At 36.4% G+C, this 20,162-nt stretch overlaps 1 protein-coding gene across 1 annotated transcript in view; it reads left to right on the plus strand.

Annotated features, from left to right (window-relative positions):
* The window catches only part of PRMT3 (protein arginine methyltransferase 3), a 130,809-nt gene that overhangs the window by 21,283 nt on the left and 89,364 nt on the right, over positions 1 to 20,162 (plus strand). The window contains exons 9-10 of the mRNA XM_061167997.1: positions 5,672 to 5,793; positions 18,211 to 18,310. Coding sequence (XP_061023980.1) covers positions 5,672 to 5,793; positions 18,211 to 18,310 — 222 coding nt within the window. The remainder of the gene's footprint in view (positions 1 to 5,671; positions 5,794 to 18,210; positions 18,311 to 20,162) is intronic.

Here is a 20,162-nt window from a genome sequence, read left to right on the forward strand (position 1 = left end):
CATTTTAATTCTCATTATTTTTCATGTATAGGTCCTGTGTGGCATGACAGAACGTGTTCATGAAGTTATTTAAATATAGTTCTTTTAAAAAATGTATGGAATAACATGTCTTCCTAAGTTTTACACCATTGTTTTTGTTTTCATTTTTCTTCATTAGGTAGACAAATTTCATATCACAGCTCTAGCTTCTGTATCATATATTGTTTAGGGCATGGTAGAGATTTATTTTTCACAAAAGGGATTAAAATTAAAATTTCTTTTCCTCTCCCTCCATCCTTCCTGCTTCTTTTCCTTCATTCCTTTCTTAATATTGTTTTAATTCACAAAGCTCCTGTGGAGGCCATATGGTTTCTCAGATTTAATTTAACTTTGGGTGCCATAATCTTGTTATCACTCACTCATAATTAATTTCTATTTGTAGTTCATTGAAGAAATTCACAGTTTGGTGCCTTTTTTATGCTTTTGATTATTATCTACAGTTAAAATGTTTTATATACATTGCTTCATCGTTTTATAAAATAACATTAGTGTATTCTGTTATCATTCTCCCTCTTTCTTGGTTCTATCAAGTTTTAGTTTATTTGCCTAAATACCTAAATCTGAGCTAGATGTAATAAATAATTAGTATGCAACTAAAAATATAATTTAAGTATGCACTTTTAAAAAAGTAGTTTGACCTATGTTTGAGTTCCAGCTTTACAAATTACCCGCTGTATGATCCTGAATCTGTTACTTTCTTTCTCTAAAGCTCTCTTTCCTTCAGAAAAATTTAAGTAAGATTTTATATATATATGCCTATGTATATAAATTATGTGTGTGTATAGTTTTACAAGAGAATACATACTCTAGCTGGAGTACATTATATGTATCCTGCTGTACTTAGTTGTCACTTAGCAGGTTCTCTAAGATAATCCCATATTAATGTTATTTTAATGGCTCAAAAATTCAGTGTAAATTGTCCATAAGTTCTAACTTTTTGTATTAGAAATAATGCATGTAAAATATAAAATATTAAAAATCTTTTTATAAATGTAGGAATAGAATAATAAGATAAATTCTAGCAGAGGACTCTCTGGGTCAGAAAGGTTCTACCCTGGATGGAGTTAGTCCTGCCAGCTTGTCTTTCCAGAAACAGTGCATGAGTGTTGATATTCAGTATTTCCAAACACCATTGGCAAAGCACTGTGCTGGCGAACTTGGTAAATTCTACACTGATCTTTTATTTTTAATTTTGAAAATATTTCAATGAAAGTTTCTGGGAAGTCATCGTTTACTGTTGTGTTGTATATATTTTTACATTTTATTATCATTTTATGCCATGTAATATTTCAAGTTGATATACTATAACCATACTATAAATATATATGCTCTGTGTTATAGTATTTACTTGATGATGTGGTTAGTATATTTTATTTGTAACTTTACAAAATGGTCTTGCAGTGGTATTTTATAGATTTCATCTTACAGTTTTGAACTTTCTTAATGTGTGAAGTGGTTATGTTAAAATGTGCTGACTCACCCAAACAGGGAACATTACGGTCAGGGACACTCGCATTCTCCCTTAGCGGCCTCAGTCTTCTGAGATGGGCAGAGAGGATAGGGGACAGAGTAACAGCCTTTTGACAACCTTATTTCTTCAATAGAAATTAAGACTATTTAGATTCTCTCCTCTGGAGTCAGTTCTGGTACATTTTAAAAGTGTAATGGAACAGACTTCCCTTATACTAGTAAACAGTGCAGAAGATAAAATGCATAGGAACAGACTTTAACTAGTATGCAGGACTTACATGAAAAAGATTTTTAAAAAATCCCAAACTCCTGAAGAACATAAAAGATGATTAAAACAAATTGAAGTTCTTAACATGTTCCTGAATAGAAAACACAAAATGAAATTGTCTATGTTCTGTAAATTTATATTTTAGTTCAGTCCCCATAAAAATACTAAGACTTAAAAAAAAGTAGACAAACTGATTCTCTTATGCTTGTGGAAAAATGAATATATTACCTAGTGAAAAAGTAGTTGTTGAACAATGTACTAGATTCTTTTTTAAAAAAACTTTATTTTATATTGGAGTATAGCCAGTTATCCACTGGATCATCAAAAAAGCAAGAGAGTTCCAGAAAAACATCTATTTCTGCTTTATTGACTATGCCAAAGCCTTTGACTGTGTGGATCACAATAAACTGTGGAAAATTCTGAAAGAGATGGGCATACCAGACTACCTGACCTGCCTCTTGAGAAACCTATTTGCAGGTGAGGAAGCAACAGTTAGAACTGGACATGGAACAACAGACTGGTTCCAAATAGGAAAGGGGGTACGTCAAGGCTGTATATTGTCACTCTGCTTATTTAACTTATATGCACAGTACATCATGAGAAACGCTGGGCTGGAAGAAGCACAAGTTGGAATCAAGATTGCCCGGAGAAATATCAGTAACCTCAGATATGCAGGTGACACCACCCTTATGGCAGAAAGTGAAGAGGAACTAAAAAGCCTCTTGATGAAAGAGGAGAGTGAAAAAGTTGGCTCAACATTCAGAAAACTAAGATCATGGCGTCTGGTCCCATCTCTTCATGGGAAATAGATGGGGAAACAGTGTCAGACTTTATTTTGGGGGACTCCAAAATCGCTGTGGATGGTGACTGCAGCCATGAAATTAAAAGACGCTTACTCCTCAGAAGGAAAGTTACGACCTACCTAGACAACATATTAAAAAGTAGAGATATTACTTTGCCAACAAAGGTCCATCTAGTGAAGGCTATAGTTTTTCCATTGGTCATGTATGGATGTGAGAGTTGGACTGTGAAGCAAGCTGAGTGCCGAAAAATTGGTGCTTTTGAACTGTGGTGTTGGAGAAGACTCTTGAGAGCTCCTTGGACTGCAAGGAGATCCAACCAGTCCATCCTAAAGGAGATCAGTCCTGGGTGTTCATTGGAAGGACTGATGCTGAAGCTGAAACTCCAGTACTTTGGTTACCTCATGCGAAAGGTTGACTCATTGGAAAAGACCCTGATGCTGGGAGGGATTGGGGGCATGAGGAGAAGGGGTTGACAGAGGATGAGATGGCTGGATGGCATCACCGACTTGATGGACAGGAGTTTGAGTAAACTCTGGGAGTTGGTGATGGCTAGGGAGGCCTGGTGTGCTGTGACTCATGGGGTTGCAAAGATTCGGACACGACTGAACAACTGAATTAACAGCCAGTTAACAATGTTATGATAGTTTCAGGTAGACAGCAAAGGGACTCAGCCATACATATACATATACCCATTCTCCCCCAAACTCCTCTCCCGTCCAGGCTATCTCACTGAGCAGAGTTCCCTATGCTATACAGTCTTTGTTGGTTTCCATTTTATTTATTTATTTTTTATTTTTTTCATTTATTTTTATTAGTTGGAGGCTAATTACTATACAATATTGTAGTGGTTTTTGTCATACATTGACATGAATCAGCCATGGATTTACATGTATTCCCCATCCCGATCCCCCCTCCCACCTCCCTCTCCACCCGATTCCTCTGGGTCTTCCCAGTGCACCAGGCCGGAGCATTTGTCTCATGCATCCAGCCTGAGCTGGTGATCTGTTTCATCCTAGATAATATACATGTTTCGATGCTGTTCTCTCGAAACATCCTACCCTCGCCTTCTCCCACAGAGTCCAAAATTCTGTTCTGTACATCTGTGTCTCTTTTTCTGTTTTGCATATAGGGTTATCGTTACCATCTTTCTAAATTCAATATATATGTGTTAGTATACTGGATTAAAATGGCTATACTACCCAAAGCAATCTATAAATTCAATGCAATCCCTATCAAGCTGTCAACAGTATTTTTCTCAGAACTAGAACAAATAATTTCACAATGTGTATGGAAATACGAAAAACCTTGAATAGCCAAAGTAATCTTGAGAAAGAAGAATGGAACTGGAGGAATCAACCTGCCTGACTTCAGACTATACTACAAAGCCACAGTCATCAAGACAGTATGGTACTGGCACAAAGACAGAAATATAGATCAATGGAACAGAATAGAAAGCCCAGAGATAAATCCACGAACCTATGGACACCTTATCTTTGACAAAGGGGGCAAGAATATACAATGGAAAAAAGACAACCTCTTTAACAAGTGGTGCTGGGAAAACTGGTCAACCACTTGTAAAAGAATGAAACTAGAACACTTACTAACACCATACACAAAAATAAACTCAAAATGGTTTCCATTTTAAATAAAGTAGTGTGTACATGTCCATCCCAAACTTCCTAACTATCTCTTCCCCCCAATTCGCCCCGCTCTGGCAGCCATAAGTTTATTCTTTAAGCATGTGAATCTGTTTCTGTTTTGTAAATAAGTTCATTTACAAAGATTCACTTACATAGATTGAACAATGCTCAGTTGCTCGGTCGTGTCTGACTCTTTGCAGTCCCATGTACTACAGCCCACCAGGCTCCTCTGTGTGGGATTTCCCAGGCAAGAATACTGGAGTGGGTTGCCAGTTCCTCCTCCAGGAGATCTTCCCAACCCACGGATAGAACTTGCATCCCCTGTATTGCTGGCAGATTGTTTACTGTTGAGCCACTAGCGAAGCCCCATAGATTGAACAATACGATAGATAAATTCTAGTTTTGTTTTTCTTACAGTGGCTTCCTAGGTGGTACAGTGGTAAAGAATCTGCCTGCCAAGCAGGAGACGTCTCACAGGTTTGATCCCTGGGTCAGAAAGATCCCCTGGAGGAGGAAATGGCAACCCCTTCCAATATTCTTGCTAGAAAAAGTGCTTCATGGACCTGTTTAAAATTCTAAAAGAGTGTGTGTGTCCTCTCTCCTTGCCCTAAGCTCTGCTCTGTGCTTGAGTTTTCTTTATTGCACTACTATTCTCTGTTACGCTCTATTCTTTATTCTTAGTTGTTGCTGAGTGTTTTGCTTAATGTGTTTCCTTGGTAAATTTTTTTTTTTTTTTTTTTACTGCGAACCATGCAGATTTCATTATTACTATTCTGGGAAGAACCGTATGAAATTCTTGATTAGAAATAATTGTTACACTCCAATCCCCAATAACATAAATTTCATTCTTCTTACTGTTTCTACCATTGATAATGAATATCTTTTTGAAAACTTAAATTCTCAAGTTACTGAATTTTAAAAGCCTGTTTTTTATTGTACCTTTATAATTAAAATGAGTTGAATATTAAACTTTGGAAGTGGAGTGGGTATGACAATATTCTGTATCCATGATTCATTTATAACCTTTTCTAAATTGTATTGGATCAGACTATCCTGCTTAGGTTAATTTCTGGTACTCAAACTTGAGAAAGCTTATTTTTGTTAAAATTTAGAATTACTGAACCTAAATTAGAGCATACATACAATAAGGAAATAAAAGGCAGACTACTTCCCTAGTAAGTCTGTGGGAATTGCTCATTTCATATAAAACATTTCTTAAATTTACATTGTTGCCTATGATTGCAATAAACTGTGGCCAAAAACGGTTATAAATTTAAAATAATGTAATTATATGTTCAATTTACCCAAATAGAAATTATTACCATGTTTGACTGGTAAAGTTTAAATTTTGTTATCTATTCCTAGCCAGAAACATCATCATATATGAATAGGATTTAAAGTATTAGACCTTCTCAATAACATTTGTTCTTTTTCTTTTATTATTATTCCAGGTAGTTTTGGATGTTGGTTGTGGAACTGGAATTCTCTCTATGTTTGCTGCTAAAGCAGGGGCAAAGAAGGTTCTTGGAGTTGATCAGTCTGAAATACTTTACCAGGCAATGGATATCATAAGGTAGATGCATTTTAAGGCTTGAGTTAAGATTATTTTTAAATTTGATGATCAGTAGATTTTCTTGTCTTTAATAGCTATCTGGTGCAGACCTAAGGCCCTTAAGATTTCATTCCAGCACAGTAAGATTTTAAGTTGAATTGACCTAAACATGTTTGAAGTATGAACAATCTTTTCACTCCTCTTATTAGAATTATTTTTATATAGTTTTCTGTCTTTTCAATTATGACTATGAATATGCTAATTATAATAAATTAGAAATCGTGGACGTATAGGGTAATGTTAGAAGATGTACTACAAAAGTCAATATATTAGTAGTAGTTTGTTTACCAGATAACAATTCAGCTAAAAGAAAACTAAAGGTTATTGTTTTCCTTTTGACAGTACTGGTAGCCCTGTGCCTCCTCAAATTAAAATGTGAAGTCCAAAATGGCTACACACAGAGTGGATTTAGTTTATCCCCTAAAACTTAATTTTGTTCTCTAAAAATACGTCCTCTCTTTGAGGAATTGTTAGGCTAATTGAACAGTGGTTGATTTTACAGTTGGCTTATATTCTAGTAAGAAGACCTTTATTTGAACTACAACTTAGAGATTTTGTTAGTTGTGTACTTAACCAGCATATGTTACATGTTGCATTTTGTGTGTTGCATGTTACATGTTACATTTGAAACTTAGGAATAATTTCCAAAATAATTTTAATAGCAGGCTTCTCAGCAGTTCTTCCCCCCGCCCCAGGGTTATTGAGATATAATTGACACGTAACATTGTGTGAGTTTAATGAAAATATATTATAAATGTATTTCTTTGATACATCAATGTATTAACATAATAGCTACCACCATAGTGTTAGTTAACACCTCCACTGTGTCACATGAAATATTGGGTTGGCCAAAAAGTTTGTTCCAGTTTTCCCTCACATCTTACAGAAAACCCCAAATGAACTTCTTGGCTAACCCAGTAATTACCATTTCTTTTTTGGAGGGAGAACATTAAAGTTCTACTCTCTAAACAACTTTTACCATGCTTACATTAGATTCTTGGTAATGATCCTTCAATGGTCCTCTCACTGATGTGTATATTTTATTCTTAAAATCGATTAATGTTGATCTTTTCTGATTTGTATAACATTTAAATAAACACAATTGTGTAAAATGTTTAAGATTTTATTGCATAGTGTAGAGTGTAGTGTTGTGGTTAAGCATGCAAAGTTTCAGGCTTCCCTCATGGCTCAGAGGTTAAGAAACTGCCTGCAGTACAGAGACCTGGGTGCGATCCCTGGGTCGGGAAGATCCCCTGGAGGAGGGCATGGCACCCCACTCCAGTAGTCTTGCCTGGAGAATCCCATGGACAGAGGAGCCTTGCAGGCTACAGTCCACGGGGTCGCAGAGTCAGACATGACTGAGCAACTAAGCACATACATGAAAAGTTTCAGTTGGACAGTGTTGAGTCCTTACTCTGCCCCTTCCCCATTGTTTGAACTTCGATTAGATATCTAACCTCTTTGAAACCTCAGCTGTTTCATTGTAAAAATGAAAGTAATGATGACAAGGAGTCATTAATGGTTATGAGCAAGGTAAATAAGTTGTAAGTAAAATACACACCTCCATCTCTTTGGCGTATTGCCTGACCTGGCATGTAGTAGGTATTCAGATGTTAGCAACTGTTACTATTAACAAGCACCAAATGAATGTTAATGAAAAAATGACATTGCTCTTGCTTAGATTTTTTCATAGATGCTGGTGGTTATTATTTTCATAATCCAGAATATGCATATGTGTTGCATATGTGTATACAATTCCATAATCTGGTAAAATTTTTTTAGTTCTTTTGTTACCATTAACTATAACATCATCATTTTGCGGGTTCCTTAAATAGCACCCTCTCTTGCTTGTACCTTGCTTTCCAAATAGGTGTGACAACTGCTTCCCAAAGAAGAGATTGTTTTACGTAAATTAACAAAATTTATTGTTGATAGTTAGGTTATGGTAAGATATTTCTATTAGAAATATGGAAGACCCATGTTCATTTATATATTTGTCATTTTTGACTTCTATGAGACTAGATGTGCTCTTATTTTTTTTAAACAATAATTTAAAAAAATTGTTTATTTTTGGCTGCTCGGAGTATTTGTTGCTGTATGCCGACTTTAGTTGTATTGAGTGGGGTCTGCCCTTGGTTGTGGTGTGGCGGCTTCTCTTGTGGAGCATGGCCTCTAGGTTTTGGGATCTGTAGTTGGTGCTCGTAGGCTCTAGAGCTCGGGCTCAGTAGTTGAGGTGCATGGGATTAGCTGCCCCATGGCATGTGGGATCTACCCTGTCCAGGGATTGAACCCATGTTCCCTATGTTGGCAGGCGGATTCTTAACCACTGCACCACCAGGACGGTCCAGTGTATTCTCATTTTATCTTCTGTGGAAGAAAAGGATGGTGGTACCACTCATTTGATTTTCATTTTATTTCACAGAAGCCCTAATTCCTAGTGACGTTTTAGAAATACATTTTTACAATGATTATATTCAGATTCTTTGTGTATAAAATTTAGTGTTGGAATATACAGAAATTTTACATGAGAGCATTTATTGAAAATGACTTAGCATTCATTTTTAGGTACTTTAACTTAATAATAAAAGTTGCTAACATTAACTTAGTACTTCCTGTTGAATTTTTTTTTGAGGTAGGTACAAAAACAGTATAATATTATTTTTTTAGTAGAGATTAAGAAATTGAGACATGGAGAACACATCAGTTTATTTGTAGTACTGCCAGGATTGGATCCCATAGTTGATCCTGACAGCCAGTTTACTATGCTCTGTCTCCATTGCACTGCTCAGAGGGCACATATTTTATTGTGGCCAGTAGTTTGCTTTACTTAGAACCTATAGCATTTGAATATTAGACCTTTTTGTTTTGGATGAGCCGACATTATACTTTTCTTCAAAGATGTTCTACTTTGCCTTTTTTATATTGTGAAAAGATAAGATTGTTATTTCCGTAGTGTTCATAGTATCTCTTCGTTGTTTTCCATTCAAAAACTTGAAATTTACACTGTGGATGAAATAACCTCTGTTATTCTGTTGGTGGATGTATCTATAGAAGAATTTTCATGAAACAGTTTATTGTTAATGTCTGCAGCATTTTCTGGCCCATTTTTCTACCAGATGAGAAAGCAGAATAGCATACTTATCTCAGCATCTACAACCATGTGACTTGATTTCTAACTTCGGCTTTTTGACTAGCTTTATGATAATGGGCAAATTGCTTAACTTCTTTAACCCTGGTTTCTTCGTTTATAAAGTGAGGTTGATGGTAGTATCTGTCTCACAAGATTGTTATTGAATTCACTTATAGTGCTTCGCACTTGGCTGACATGTAGTGAAGTGAAAGTTGCTTGGTTGTGTCTGACTCTTTGCGACGCCATGGACTCAAATGTGACCCCATGGACCCCAGGCTCCTCCGTCCGTGGAATTCTTCAGGCCAGAATACTGGCAGAGGGTAGCCGTTCCGTTCTCCAGGGGATCTTACCAACTGAGGAATTGAACCCAGGTCTCCTGCATTGCAGGCGGATTCTTTACGATCTGAGCCACCAGAGAAGCCTGGTTGACATGTAACTTCTTACTAAATGTTAGTAGTAATTATGATAATATTAATAGATAATTATAGTGATATGTTTGATTTGGCACCAGGGCCTCCAATAATACTTTACATTTGATTGGTTATGTTTCTGAAATGATCATTTCTTGCCACTATCCCACCAACATATGCTGACTCTCTTTTCTTTATTCTATTGCATGATCTCTATTCTTTTATACCATAAAGTTTCAAGCTTTAGTCAGCTTTATTATGTATTCACTCTCCTCCCTTGAAATCTACTCTCAGCTTCTCTTATACTTGTCTATTATTGCACTGGAGCTTTCTAGAACCATTATCAATCAATGAAAGCAGCTCTTCTGATTAGCAGGCTGTGAATTGTCATTAGCAATTCTGAGGCTTCTTTTGCTGCCAGAAATTTGTACACAGCAGGATTTCTATAAAACTCCCTAAGCTTACATCTATAAGAAAATACTTTAAATTCTAAAAGATGGATAGTGTTCCCCGCCCCCCCCCCCTCCCCCCCCAGCTCTGGGTAGGAAAAAATTTTTATTGTACCAGTCATGGAACTAGATTTCAACCAACAAAATCTACCACTGGCTATTTTAAGTCAAACTGATTGAAAGGGGATTTGTTTTGTTTTTAAATGTATTTATTTTTAATTGGAGGATAATTGTTTTATAGAATTGGGTTGGTTTCTGCCATACATAAAATATGAATAATTACATGTTTCATATTCTTTTAAACAAATTCAACAATCCTTGAATTGTGCTCAAAAAGATGATAAAATAATTTTATCTCTTTTATTTAAAAAGGAGATATAGCATTTCTAAAGAAATGAAAGATGTTTTGTTAGCAGGGGCAAATAGAACTCAAAGTAATACGTGGGAGGAATGAGAAACTGTTTTTTCTTGCTCTCACTTTACAGTGAGTGATCATTCCAGAAGCATAAACATCCTAAGGATAGCAAAGCTATTCAGTTGTCAGGTGATCATATCCAGTGTTCACCCTGAGGAAGCAGAGGTAGCTTCTGGTAATATTTACCTTTACTTCTGACTGCCTTTGGTTTCTCATTGACTCTGCCGTGGAAAGCTCATTATTCAGATTTTTGGATGTTTTTGCAAAGTTTTCATAAGAAGGTTGATCTGTCATATGACTATAATGCAGTACTTTCAATCTCAGTATGACTTTAAAAATGCAAACTTTTATTACCTGTGCCTATTTATGCCTAGATCTGTTGTCATATTCATGTAAGTGTTCTTCTCTAGATTGTAGGACAAGAGCTTTATCTTCTTAATGTTTTTAGGCACTTAGTAACTTAACACAATGAATTTAAAGATAGTGGTGGTATATGTAAGATTTGGACCAAGATCACAAAATATACCAGGATATATTCTTGAAGTAAGAGATATCTGTCATATCTTGTTTCATTATTCATTATATTTGTTCATTTATTTATTTATTTTTAGCTGTGCTAGGTCTTTGTTGCTGTGTGCAGGCGTCCTCTGGTTGCAGCAAGTGGGAGCTACTCTTCGTTGAGGTGGCAGCTTCTGTTGCAGAGCGCACTAGCTTCAGTAGTTGCTTGCGGGCTCTAGAGTGTAAGCTAAGTTATTGTGGTGCACAGGCTTAGGTGCTCCATGGCATGCGGAATCTTCCCAGACTGGGGATCGAACCCATGTTAACAGAGTTGGCAGGTGGATTCTTTTTTTTTCTTAATTAGAGGTTAACTCTGCTTTACAGTGTGGTGTTGGTTCCTCCCTGCATCAGCCACAGGTGGACACATGTCCCCTCCCTCTTGAACCTTCCTCCCACCTCCTATCCCGTCCCAGCCCTCTAGGTTGTCACAGAGCACCAGGTGGACCCCTTGCGCAGTACAGCAGCTTCCCATGAGTTACCTGTTTTACACATGGTAATGTGTATATTTCAGTGCTACTCTCTCAATTCGTCCCTCCCTCTCCTTCCCCCACTGTGTCCATAAGTCTGTTCTGTCTGAATCTCTATTCCTGCCCTGGCAGACGTATTCTTAACCGCTGAACAACCAGGGAAGTCCTCTCAATTTAATAGAAATAATAAAAGAGTAAGTGAAAGCTGAAGGAAACTTTGAACCAGTGATGAGGATAAAAATGGTTAAAAACAATTCGCTGCTCAGAAGTCTTCTAATGAAGGTGATTAAGATGGTTTACATGGGAACTAAATTCTGTTTTTCTCACATCCTGCCACCTCCTTAATTTCCTGTCTACTCAATGGTCCTGTCTTGGGGATCCCATAACTACCTACTAGTTCAGTGATTGACTGGAAGAACTCACATGATTCAGTATAAAGTTGTATTCACAGCTTCACTGCTAAGATTTATTATAGCAAAGAATACAGTCCAGGGACAGCAAAGAAAAGATAACAGTAAAGAGGTCACATACAGGCTCCCACAAAATCCTTTCTTCTCTGCAAGGGTCACACAAGATGTGCTTTTCCCTCTAGCTGTGAACCTCAGAGACTCTCAAGAGATGCCTCAACCCAAGGAAGTTTGAGTCTTAAGAGTTTATGGTTCTCAAAGAGAACTGGTGGCATAGGCACATGACCGCTGTGTGATTAGCCATTGTGCAGTGGTGTCAGATGCCAGGTGCATACCAGGAATCTTCCTGTTAACTTTACACATGCTGTTCTCTTGATTTGTCTTGGTTCACATCTTCAGGTGGAGAAGGCAATGGCATCCCCATTCCAGTACTCTTGCGTGGAAAATCCCATGGATGGAGAAGCCTGGTAGACTGCAGTCCATGGGATCGCAAAGAGTCGGACACAACAGCAACTTCACTTTCAATTTTCACTTTCATGTATTGGAGAAGGAAATGGCAACCCACTCCAGTGTTCTTGCCTGGAGAATCCCAGGGACAGCGGAGCCTGGTGGGCTGCTGTCTATGGGGTCGCACAGAGTCAGACACGACATCTTCAGGTGTATTGAGTAGCATCATTAACCGGTAAATATAAGAATGTTCAGAAGTTTTGTTTCTAGGGTTTGATCAAGAATTGCCATGGTTACAGAGATAAGAACCAAGGGAACAGACCTGCATTAATTCTTCTCACAGATTAAAATTGAAAACCTGGGGTTGATACTTGACCTTTCCTTCTCTTTTACCAGCAGACTTACTGGAGATAGAGTCCTGATGAGAATCCTTGCTGTTTCTCAAATCCATCCTTTTTCTACTTGTTGATGTAACTTAAATCTATGACTTCATTCACATTCTTGTATTTTTTTATATACTTACCTGAATTAATGCATTTGCACAAAAGTAGCTCAGTTATTCGGAGAAGGCACCCCACTCCAGTACTCTTGCCTGGAAAATCCCATGGACGGAGGAGCCTGGTAGGCTGCGGTCCATGGGGTCTCCAAGAGTCGGACATGACTGAGCGACTTCACTTTGACTTTTCACTTTCATGCATTGGAGAAGGAAATGGCAACCCACTCCAGTGTCCTTGCCTGGAGAATCCCAGGTATGGGGTCCCATAGAGTCGGACATGACTGAAGTGACTTAGCAGTAGCAGCTCAGTTATTTGGCTCTCTGTCATCTCTCTCTTAGTGTGTCCAGGTTGATTTCCCTACCAGCTCTCTTCTCTTTTAAATAAATAGGGAAGGGAGTAAAAAGATGTTTTTGTGTTGGGAGGATGTGAGAGGAAAATGGAGAAACTAAAAGTGACCTCTGATCCTGGTATGAGATCTCACTATCAGCACTTTGGTAAAGCTTTTTAAAGACTTATCACATGAAAATGTAAGCTTTACTAGAATATCAGCTCCCCAGGGTTAGACAGTGATTTTTCTCTTATTCATGGACATACCCCAACCATCTGGAAGGGTACCAGGCATGCAGGTATTCAGTGTAAATACTTGCTGAATCAGTGAATGGATTTTCAAGACCCAGGATATGAAATAGTCAAAGCTTGCTGGAAACCCATTATCTTTCTGCTTGAATTTGCATTATTCTCTAACCTTTTTTTTTTTTTCCATTTTATCAGAAGCTAAGCTATTGCTAACTTTAAACAGTAAATGTCCTCAGTGTTAGCTACATGCCTATAAACAGAAATTATACATTTGGGAGGGAGACAGCTCATGAAATACACTTGATAAAGGTAATTGGCATATGTTTTCTGTTATCTGCCTCAGAAGAAAAGAGAGGGATCTGTTCTGGGCAGCACTTTAGTCTTCTCTGATGTGTGCACTGAGCACTGGGTCCTTCCTCACAAGTTTACCAAAATGATTTGATTGCCCTTTTTGCCTCCGCTGAATTGTATCTTTGGTTCTTTGATATTACCATCTAAAATCTCTATGCATTTATCAATTTACTACATTTTGTATTACTTTATTGTCATTTCGGCATGCTTGGGGAATAGGAGAAACATGTATGTTTGGGTGCCATAGTGAACTTAAAACAAAATAATATTATGCCTTGTATATTTTTGTATCATGGTATTTCCCCCACCCCACCCCCATATGCATTTTGAAAAAATAATTATCACCTAGGTATTCTTCTAGCTGAATTTTACAGTCATTTTGTCACCAACTTTAAATGCCATTTAATTGATAAGATGTTCATTGTATGAACACTTGGTGGTACTTTATGCTGTTTACACGTCTGTCTCCCTGCTAGACCATGTTCTTCCTTAGAACCTAGACTGTGTCTTTTTTTAAATCAAAATTGCATTGGGCAGAAGTACAATACAAATTTGATCCTGTTTTCTGATTCTAAAAATCCTGAAATGGCTCCTCATTGCCTCTAAAAACTAGACTCCTTAGCATTACCTCTGACTGCCTCGCAGCTTTGTCACTACATGCTGCCTCTTGTTGCTCTGATCATACTAAACTATAGCTCTTCAGATTTGCGATTTGTCTTCCATACACACACATATACACACAGGCAGTTTGTGCATACAGAGATGAGGCACCCTCCTTTACCCCCATATTCATATATATCTTTATGGATACTCTGTCTCTTTCTGGTTAAACTCGAGTGTCACTCAGTTAAGGTCTTATTATATTAGCTTCTATGAAGCCTGTGTTCTTTACCCTTCTGAATGCCTTAGACCATGTTCTTAAGTGCACGGACTCTCTCTTATCTCTGTAAGCCCAGTATCAGATAATTACTCGTGATGATGCCTCTGTATCATGAAATAAAAGTTAAATTGCTGCTTTTGAGATAGGAAATAATATAGGATAGTGATTATTGCTCTAACAAAATATTCACTCAGAAAAATAATTTCAGTGTTTATTGGATTAGTTAAGAGACTTACTTAACATACCCTTTATATTATGGTGTTGTATTTCTGAGAATTAAAGCTATGCTAGTTTTTGAGCAGGTGTTTTCAGAGATAGAATTCATTTGGAATGCTTTTATGCTAAAGTAATGTTCAGTGATTGGCCTCTTGAGAGAAGAAAAGTAAGTAAAAATCTATAGTTTTTTTTTCCATGAACGGTAAAATCAGGTGGTGATTAAGATGAGCAGGCTCATAAAAGGGATTATCTCTGTGAATCATGTCTGTGTTGCAATGTTTTAATACAGAATCACTGGGAATTATGGCCTTTTGTCTTTTTTCTATGTATTCCCTGAAATCTTAATCTTTCCAGTTGTATTTATATTCCAACAAGTAATTACTGAGGTAGATAGGATTATGACTTGTAGCAGACAGTAAACAGCCTGAGCAGATGGCCTTTTACAGGACATGTCTTGTTTCAGCATGAGCATCCTGAAAATATTTCTAAGGCACTAGGAACATTTTGATCTTCCAAGAAGATTGCTCTTTGTTTCTTTTGATGTGTTTGTAATTGTTAAACCTTAATAGAATATTTCAGTAAATGTAATCAACTACAGCAATTCCATTATAGAGAATTTTATTAAATACCTCTTTTAAAAAGCTCAGATATCATATATAAGCATCCTTTTTAACCTTTGTGTGAAATATACATATTAAAAAGTACATAGCACATAAATTATGTGGTAACATAAGTACAAATAAGTAATAGGAAAGAGAATATTTCCAGCACTTTAGATTTCCTCCCATCTCCATCTGTCCTTTCTCAGTAAGATGCTCTCCCTGCTTGATTGAGGTAGTGACCATCCTGGCTTTTGTAGTAATCACTTCCTTAATATTGCTTTATATTTCACTTTAATCATTTATTGCATTATTTTGGTCTAGCTTGTTTTGTTCAACATTATTTTTAGTGTTCATTCATGTTTATTGTTACATAGAATGGCATTGATTAGTATATCCCAATTTATCTTTTCTATTCTTGACGGGAATTTTTGTGTTTTCCAGTTTAGGTCTATTTAGAATGATTTTGTTATGAACCTTTTTGTCCATGTGCCTGGTACACATCTGTGGGGTATATATTTACAAATACTTCAGACTTTAGGGAATATATATCTTCAGATTTTCTCGGTGTTGCCAGACTGCTTTCCAAAGTGGTAATGCCAGTTTATACTTCTACCAGTAGTATATAACTGTTCGGGTTGGCATTGCCTACCATTAAGAATTTTTTCCAGTTGGTTGTGTATCAGTGTCTCATTGAAATTTAAATTTGCATTTTTGTGATTGTCAATGTGACTGAGCACTTTTTCCTGTGATTATTGGCATTTGGATTTCCTATTCTGTGAAATATGTGTTTATGTCTTTTGTTCAGGTTCCCATTGACTTGGGCCTTTTTCTTATTTATTTGTAGACAGTCCTTATTCTGTGTGTGTGTTCGAAATGTTTGTAAGGTTAATGTAATGAAAAAATTCTTCTATCTTGCTTTTTTACTCTCTTCAAGTATCTTTTGATGTACTGAAATTCTCAGTTTTCATGTATCATCATCATTGTTTATGGTTACCACTATATGTGAATTGGGTAAAAATCCTTACGGAGGTGTTTTCCTATATTCTTGTGTAAAATTTTATAGTTTTTTTTTAATATTTAGATTTGTAATCTACTTGGCATTGTTTTTGTATATGGTATGAGGTAGTAGTCCTGCTTTTTAAAACTTAGTAGCAGTAGTAGTAGTATTAATTTGTTTAAAAATGACCTAGTTGTACCAAAGACCATTTTTCCCCCCCTACTTTGTACTGTCATCTTTGTCAGGAATCAAGCATCCATATGAGGCCAGTATAACCTTTATACCAGAACTCTACTAAGGCAGAACAGACACTTCCAGCTCAGTTGTTTATGAACATATATGCAGAACATCCTATTCAAACTATCAGAAAACTTAAGTGAGCAGTGTGTGCTGAGTTGCTCAGCTGTGTCTGACTCTTGCAACCCCCTTGGACTGTAGCCCACCAGGCTCCTCTGTCCATGGACTTCTCCGGGCAAGGATACTGGAGTGGGTTACCTTGCCCTTCTCCAGGGGATCTTCCCTGCCCGGGTCTCTATATTGCAAGCAGATTCTTTACCTTCTGAGCTATCGGGAAGGCCTATTGAGCAATATATTGGAAGGTAAAGTTTATTCCAGGAATACAAGTTTGGTTAAATTTGAGAAAATTAACCAGAAAAATTCATTAATGTATCTCAGGAAAGAAAGTTTGATAAAATTCCATATCCTTTCGGTCTATATATTAAACTCTTAGCAAACTAGAATTAGAATGTGTTATATGATAACATGATACAGTGTATCTCCAGAAACAAAAACTACAGCCCACAACTTGATGAAGTTTTGAAAGTTTTAAGTTCAGGAACAGGACAGGGACACTTGCCATCATCTTTTCTATTCAACACTGTAAAGGAGATCCTGGACAATGGAACAAGGCAATGAAAGATACAAGAATTGGAAATGAAGGATCAAGACTTTCCATGTTCCCTAGTAATATGTTTATGAATATAGATATCAGAAATAAACTATAAGTAAGTTATTACAGCAGTAAAAGTATTAAGGTGCTTAATATTTTATTATGTATTTTTAATTTTTAAATTTGACATGATTTACAGTGCTGTATTAGTTCCTGGTGTACAGCAAAGTGAATCAGTTATACATATATATATATTCTTTTCCATTATGGTTTATTATAAGATATTGAATATAGTTCTCTGTGCTATTCAGTAGGACCTTGTTTGTATCTATTTTATATGTAGCAGTTTGTATCTACTAATCCCAAACTCCTGCCCTTTCTTATGCTAATCTTATGACCAAACATATAAAACTATCTAATGAATGTTCTTGGACAAAGTTAAATAATTTATGATTGGGGGAAAGTTTCAAGTTTATGTAACATGTAATATATTGTTATTCATGATAATACCTTGCTGTTATATAGTGCTTGAGGATGTGCACATAGCTTTCACAAATATCTCATCCTCATAATAGACTGTTAATAGAAGTGTTAATAGTTTGGGAAGGTATCTATTTCTGTTTTACACACGATTTCAGGCTCAGTGAGATGTTACATAATTTGTTGAAAATCACTTAGCTGACAAGTGCTAGAGGACCTGGAATTCAGCATAAAGCTTCTGGCCCTAACTCTCTCTGCTATGGCAAACTACTTCCCTTTAAAATATACTTTGGTTGTCTAGTCTGTTTCCACCTCTGCCTTTAAAAAAAAATTTATTTTTTTTTTTTAACTTTTTTGACATGCATTCTTAATAGCATTTGAGTTTCTTTCATGCTGTACTTTTGAACACTGGTTCAGCTGTATTGTGGTATTAACCACAAACATTCTTGGGGGTTCATGAAGTGACCAAAGAGTGATTATAATGCCGGGAAATAAAACTTTGAAAAAACATACTTTGAGTTCTATAAAGTAATAAGAACAGTAGCCAAGAATTTTTGTAGTTTGACTAGTTTTCAGAATTTAATTTATCCATTATGGCATTTTTCAGATTAAATAAACTTGAAGATACTATTACACTAATAAAAGGAAAAATTGAAGAAGTTCGTCTTCCTGTAGAAAAAGTGGATGTTATTATATCTGAGTGGATGGTAAGTGTTTGCACACAAAACTACTATTAATTTTTTTTAAAGGCAATGAATAAAGTAGCAAGTGTTCTGCATTTTATTATATTTGATAAATGGCAGAATGGTGGCATTATTTTAAAAATAGCTACAGTCTTTTTATGGTGGTGTATTCTGCAGTGGCACTTATTTACTGGCAATATGTAATCTTTAAGAAGAGAATAAATTATCTTTTTAAATTTTAAAGTCATAATACTACTTTCTAGATTTGTTGAGACCTAACTATGTTTGCCTAAAAGCCTACAAGGATTCTTCAAGGATTTATTAAGACTGTTCATGTCAAAATAATGTGGTGTTGCTACTGTTGTTGTCATACTGAATAGCCTGTCTTTCTGATTTCTTTGGTCATGTGTCCTATACCACGTAAAGTGAAGGTGAAGTCGCTCAGTCGTGTCCGACTCCTAGTGACCCCATGGACTGCAGCCTACCAGGCTCCTCCGTCCATGGGATTTTCCAGGCAAGAGTACTGGAGTGGGTTGCCATTGCCTTCTCTGTGAGTTATTGAAGTGAAGTCGCTCAGTTTTGTCTGACCCTTTGCAACCCCTTGGACTGTAGCCCACCAGGCTCCTCCGTCCATGGGATTCTTCAGGCAAGAATACTAGAGTGGGTTGCCATTTCCTTTTCCACCTATACCACATAAAATAATATTTATTGGCATTATTAAAATAATGAAATAAATGTATATTATTATATAACTTTATAATTTGCTTTTAAAACCATAAATCAAGGCCAAAGTATTTATAAAGTGTCTGTAAAGTAAAATTAATGGTATTTGTTAACTGATTTGACCTGTTGGTATGCCACTTCTATTAAGACAAGTATATAGTAGTTCTGCATAACCATTTGGAAAGTGTTAAGGTTTTTTTTTTTAAAGAAACTATATTTGATACCTGTATTTTAATTAAGTGAATTTATCAAAGCTTCTTGAAAAGAATGAATTTTGCTTTATAATTATCTATAAATTTTGAATAACAATTCTAGCAAAATAGCTAGAATTAGGGCGCTTTTGAAATGTTCAGATTTAATGTCGTGATTTCAGTTCAGAGCCTGTGACAGTCACTGTTGTTAACAGTTACTCTTTTGCATCTGAAACAGTATGTTGAGTTTTTTCATGCTAAGGTTGGCCTCTAACAATTCTTGATCACAATACCCTTGTTCTTCTTTAACCAGGTAATGTGTATCCGTACTCTGATTTCCCTTAAAAATTGAGTGAGGAGGAATGAATTTAGTTATACATAACTGAAAATCTAACATCTCTTTGAAGACTACAAAAAGGTGCTTTGGAGAAAGTGCATTGGAGGCATCTGCTTGACAGCAACTTTAAGTAGTTTGTACTAAGTGTTGCCTAATGTAGTGCTTATTTCTCTAAGGATCATTTTATTTTTGGGGGGAAATGCATCTTTTAAATTACCCCAAATTACACTGTAAGCAAAATAAAAGATAGACCTTACTAAAACTTCCTGTCACCTCAGTTAACCTGGTGATAGTTCTTGACCAGGCTAGCAGAATTATCCTTCTGGATATTGGTGTTTCAGGAACTTTCATTTTGAAACTTGAAACACTGTCTAGAAGTATTAATTGTCATTCAGTCGCTCAGTAATGTCTGACTCTTTGCAACCCCGTGGACTGCAACACACCACACTTCTCTGTCCTTCACTGTCTGCAGGAGTTTACTCCAACTCATGCGCATTGAGCTGGTGACACCATCCAACCATCTTGTCCTCTGTCGTCCCCTTTTCCACCTGCCCTCGGTCTTTCTCAGCGTCAGAGCCTTTCCCAGTGAGTCTGCTCTTCGCATCAGGTGGCCAAAGTATATGAG

The sequence above is a fragment of the Dama dama genome, chromosome 2, assembly GCF_033118175.1.
Source record: "Dama dama isolate Ldn47 chromosome 2, ASM3311817v1, whole genome shotgun sequence".
NCBI classification, from domain to species: domain Eukaryota; kingdom Metazoa; phylum Chordata; class Mammalia; order Artiodactyla; family Cervidae; genus Dama; species Dama dama.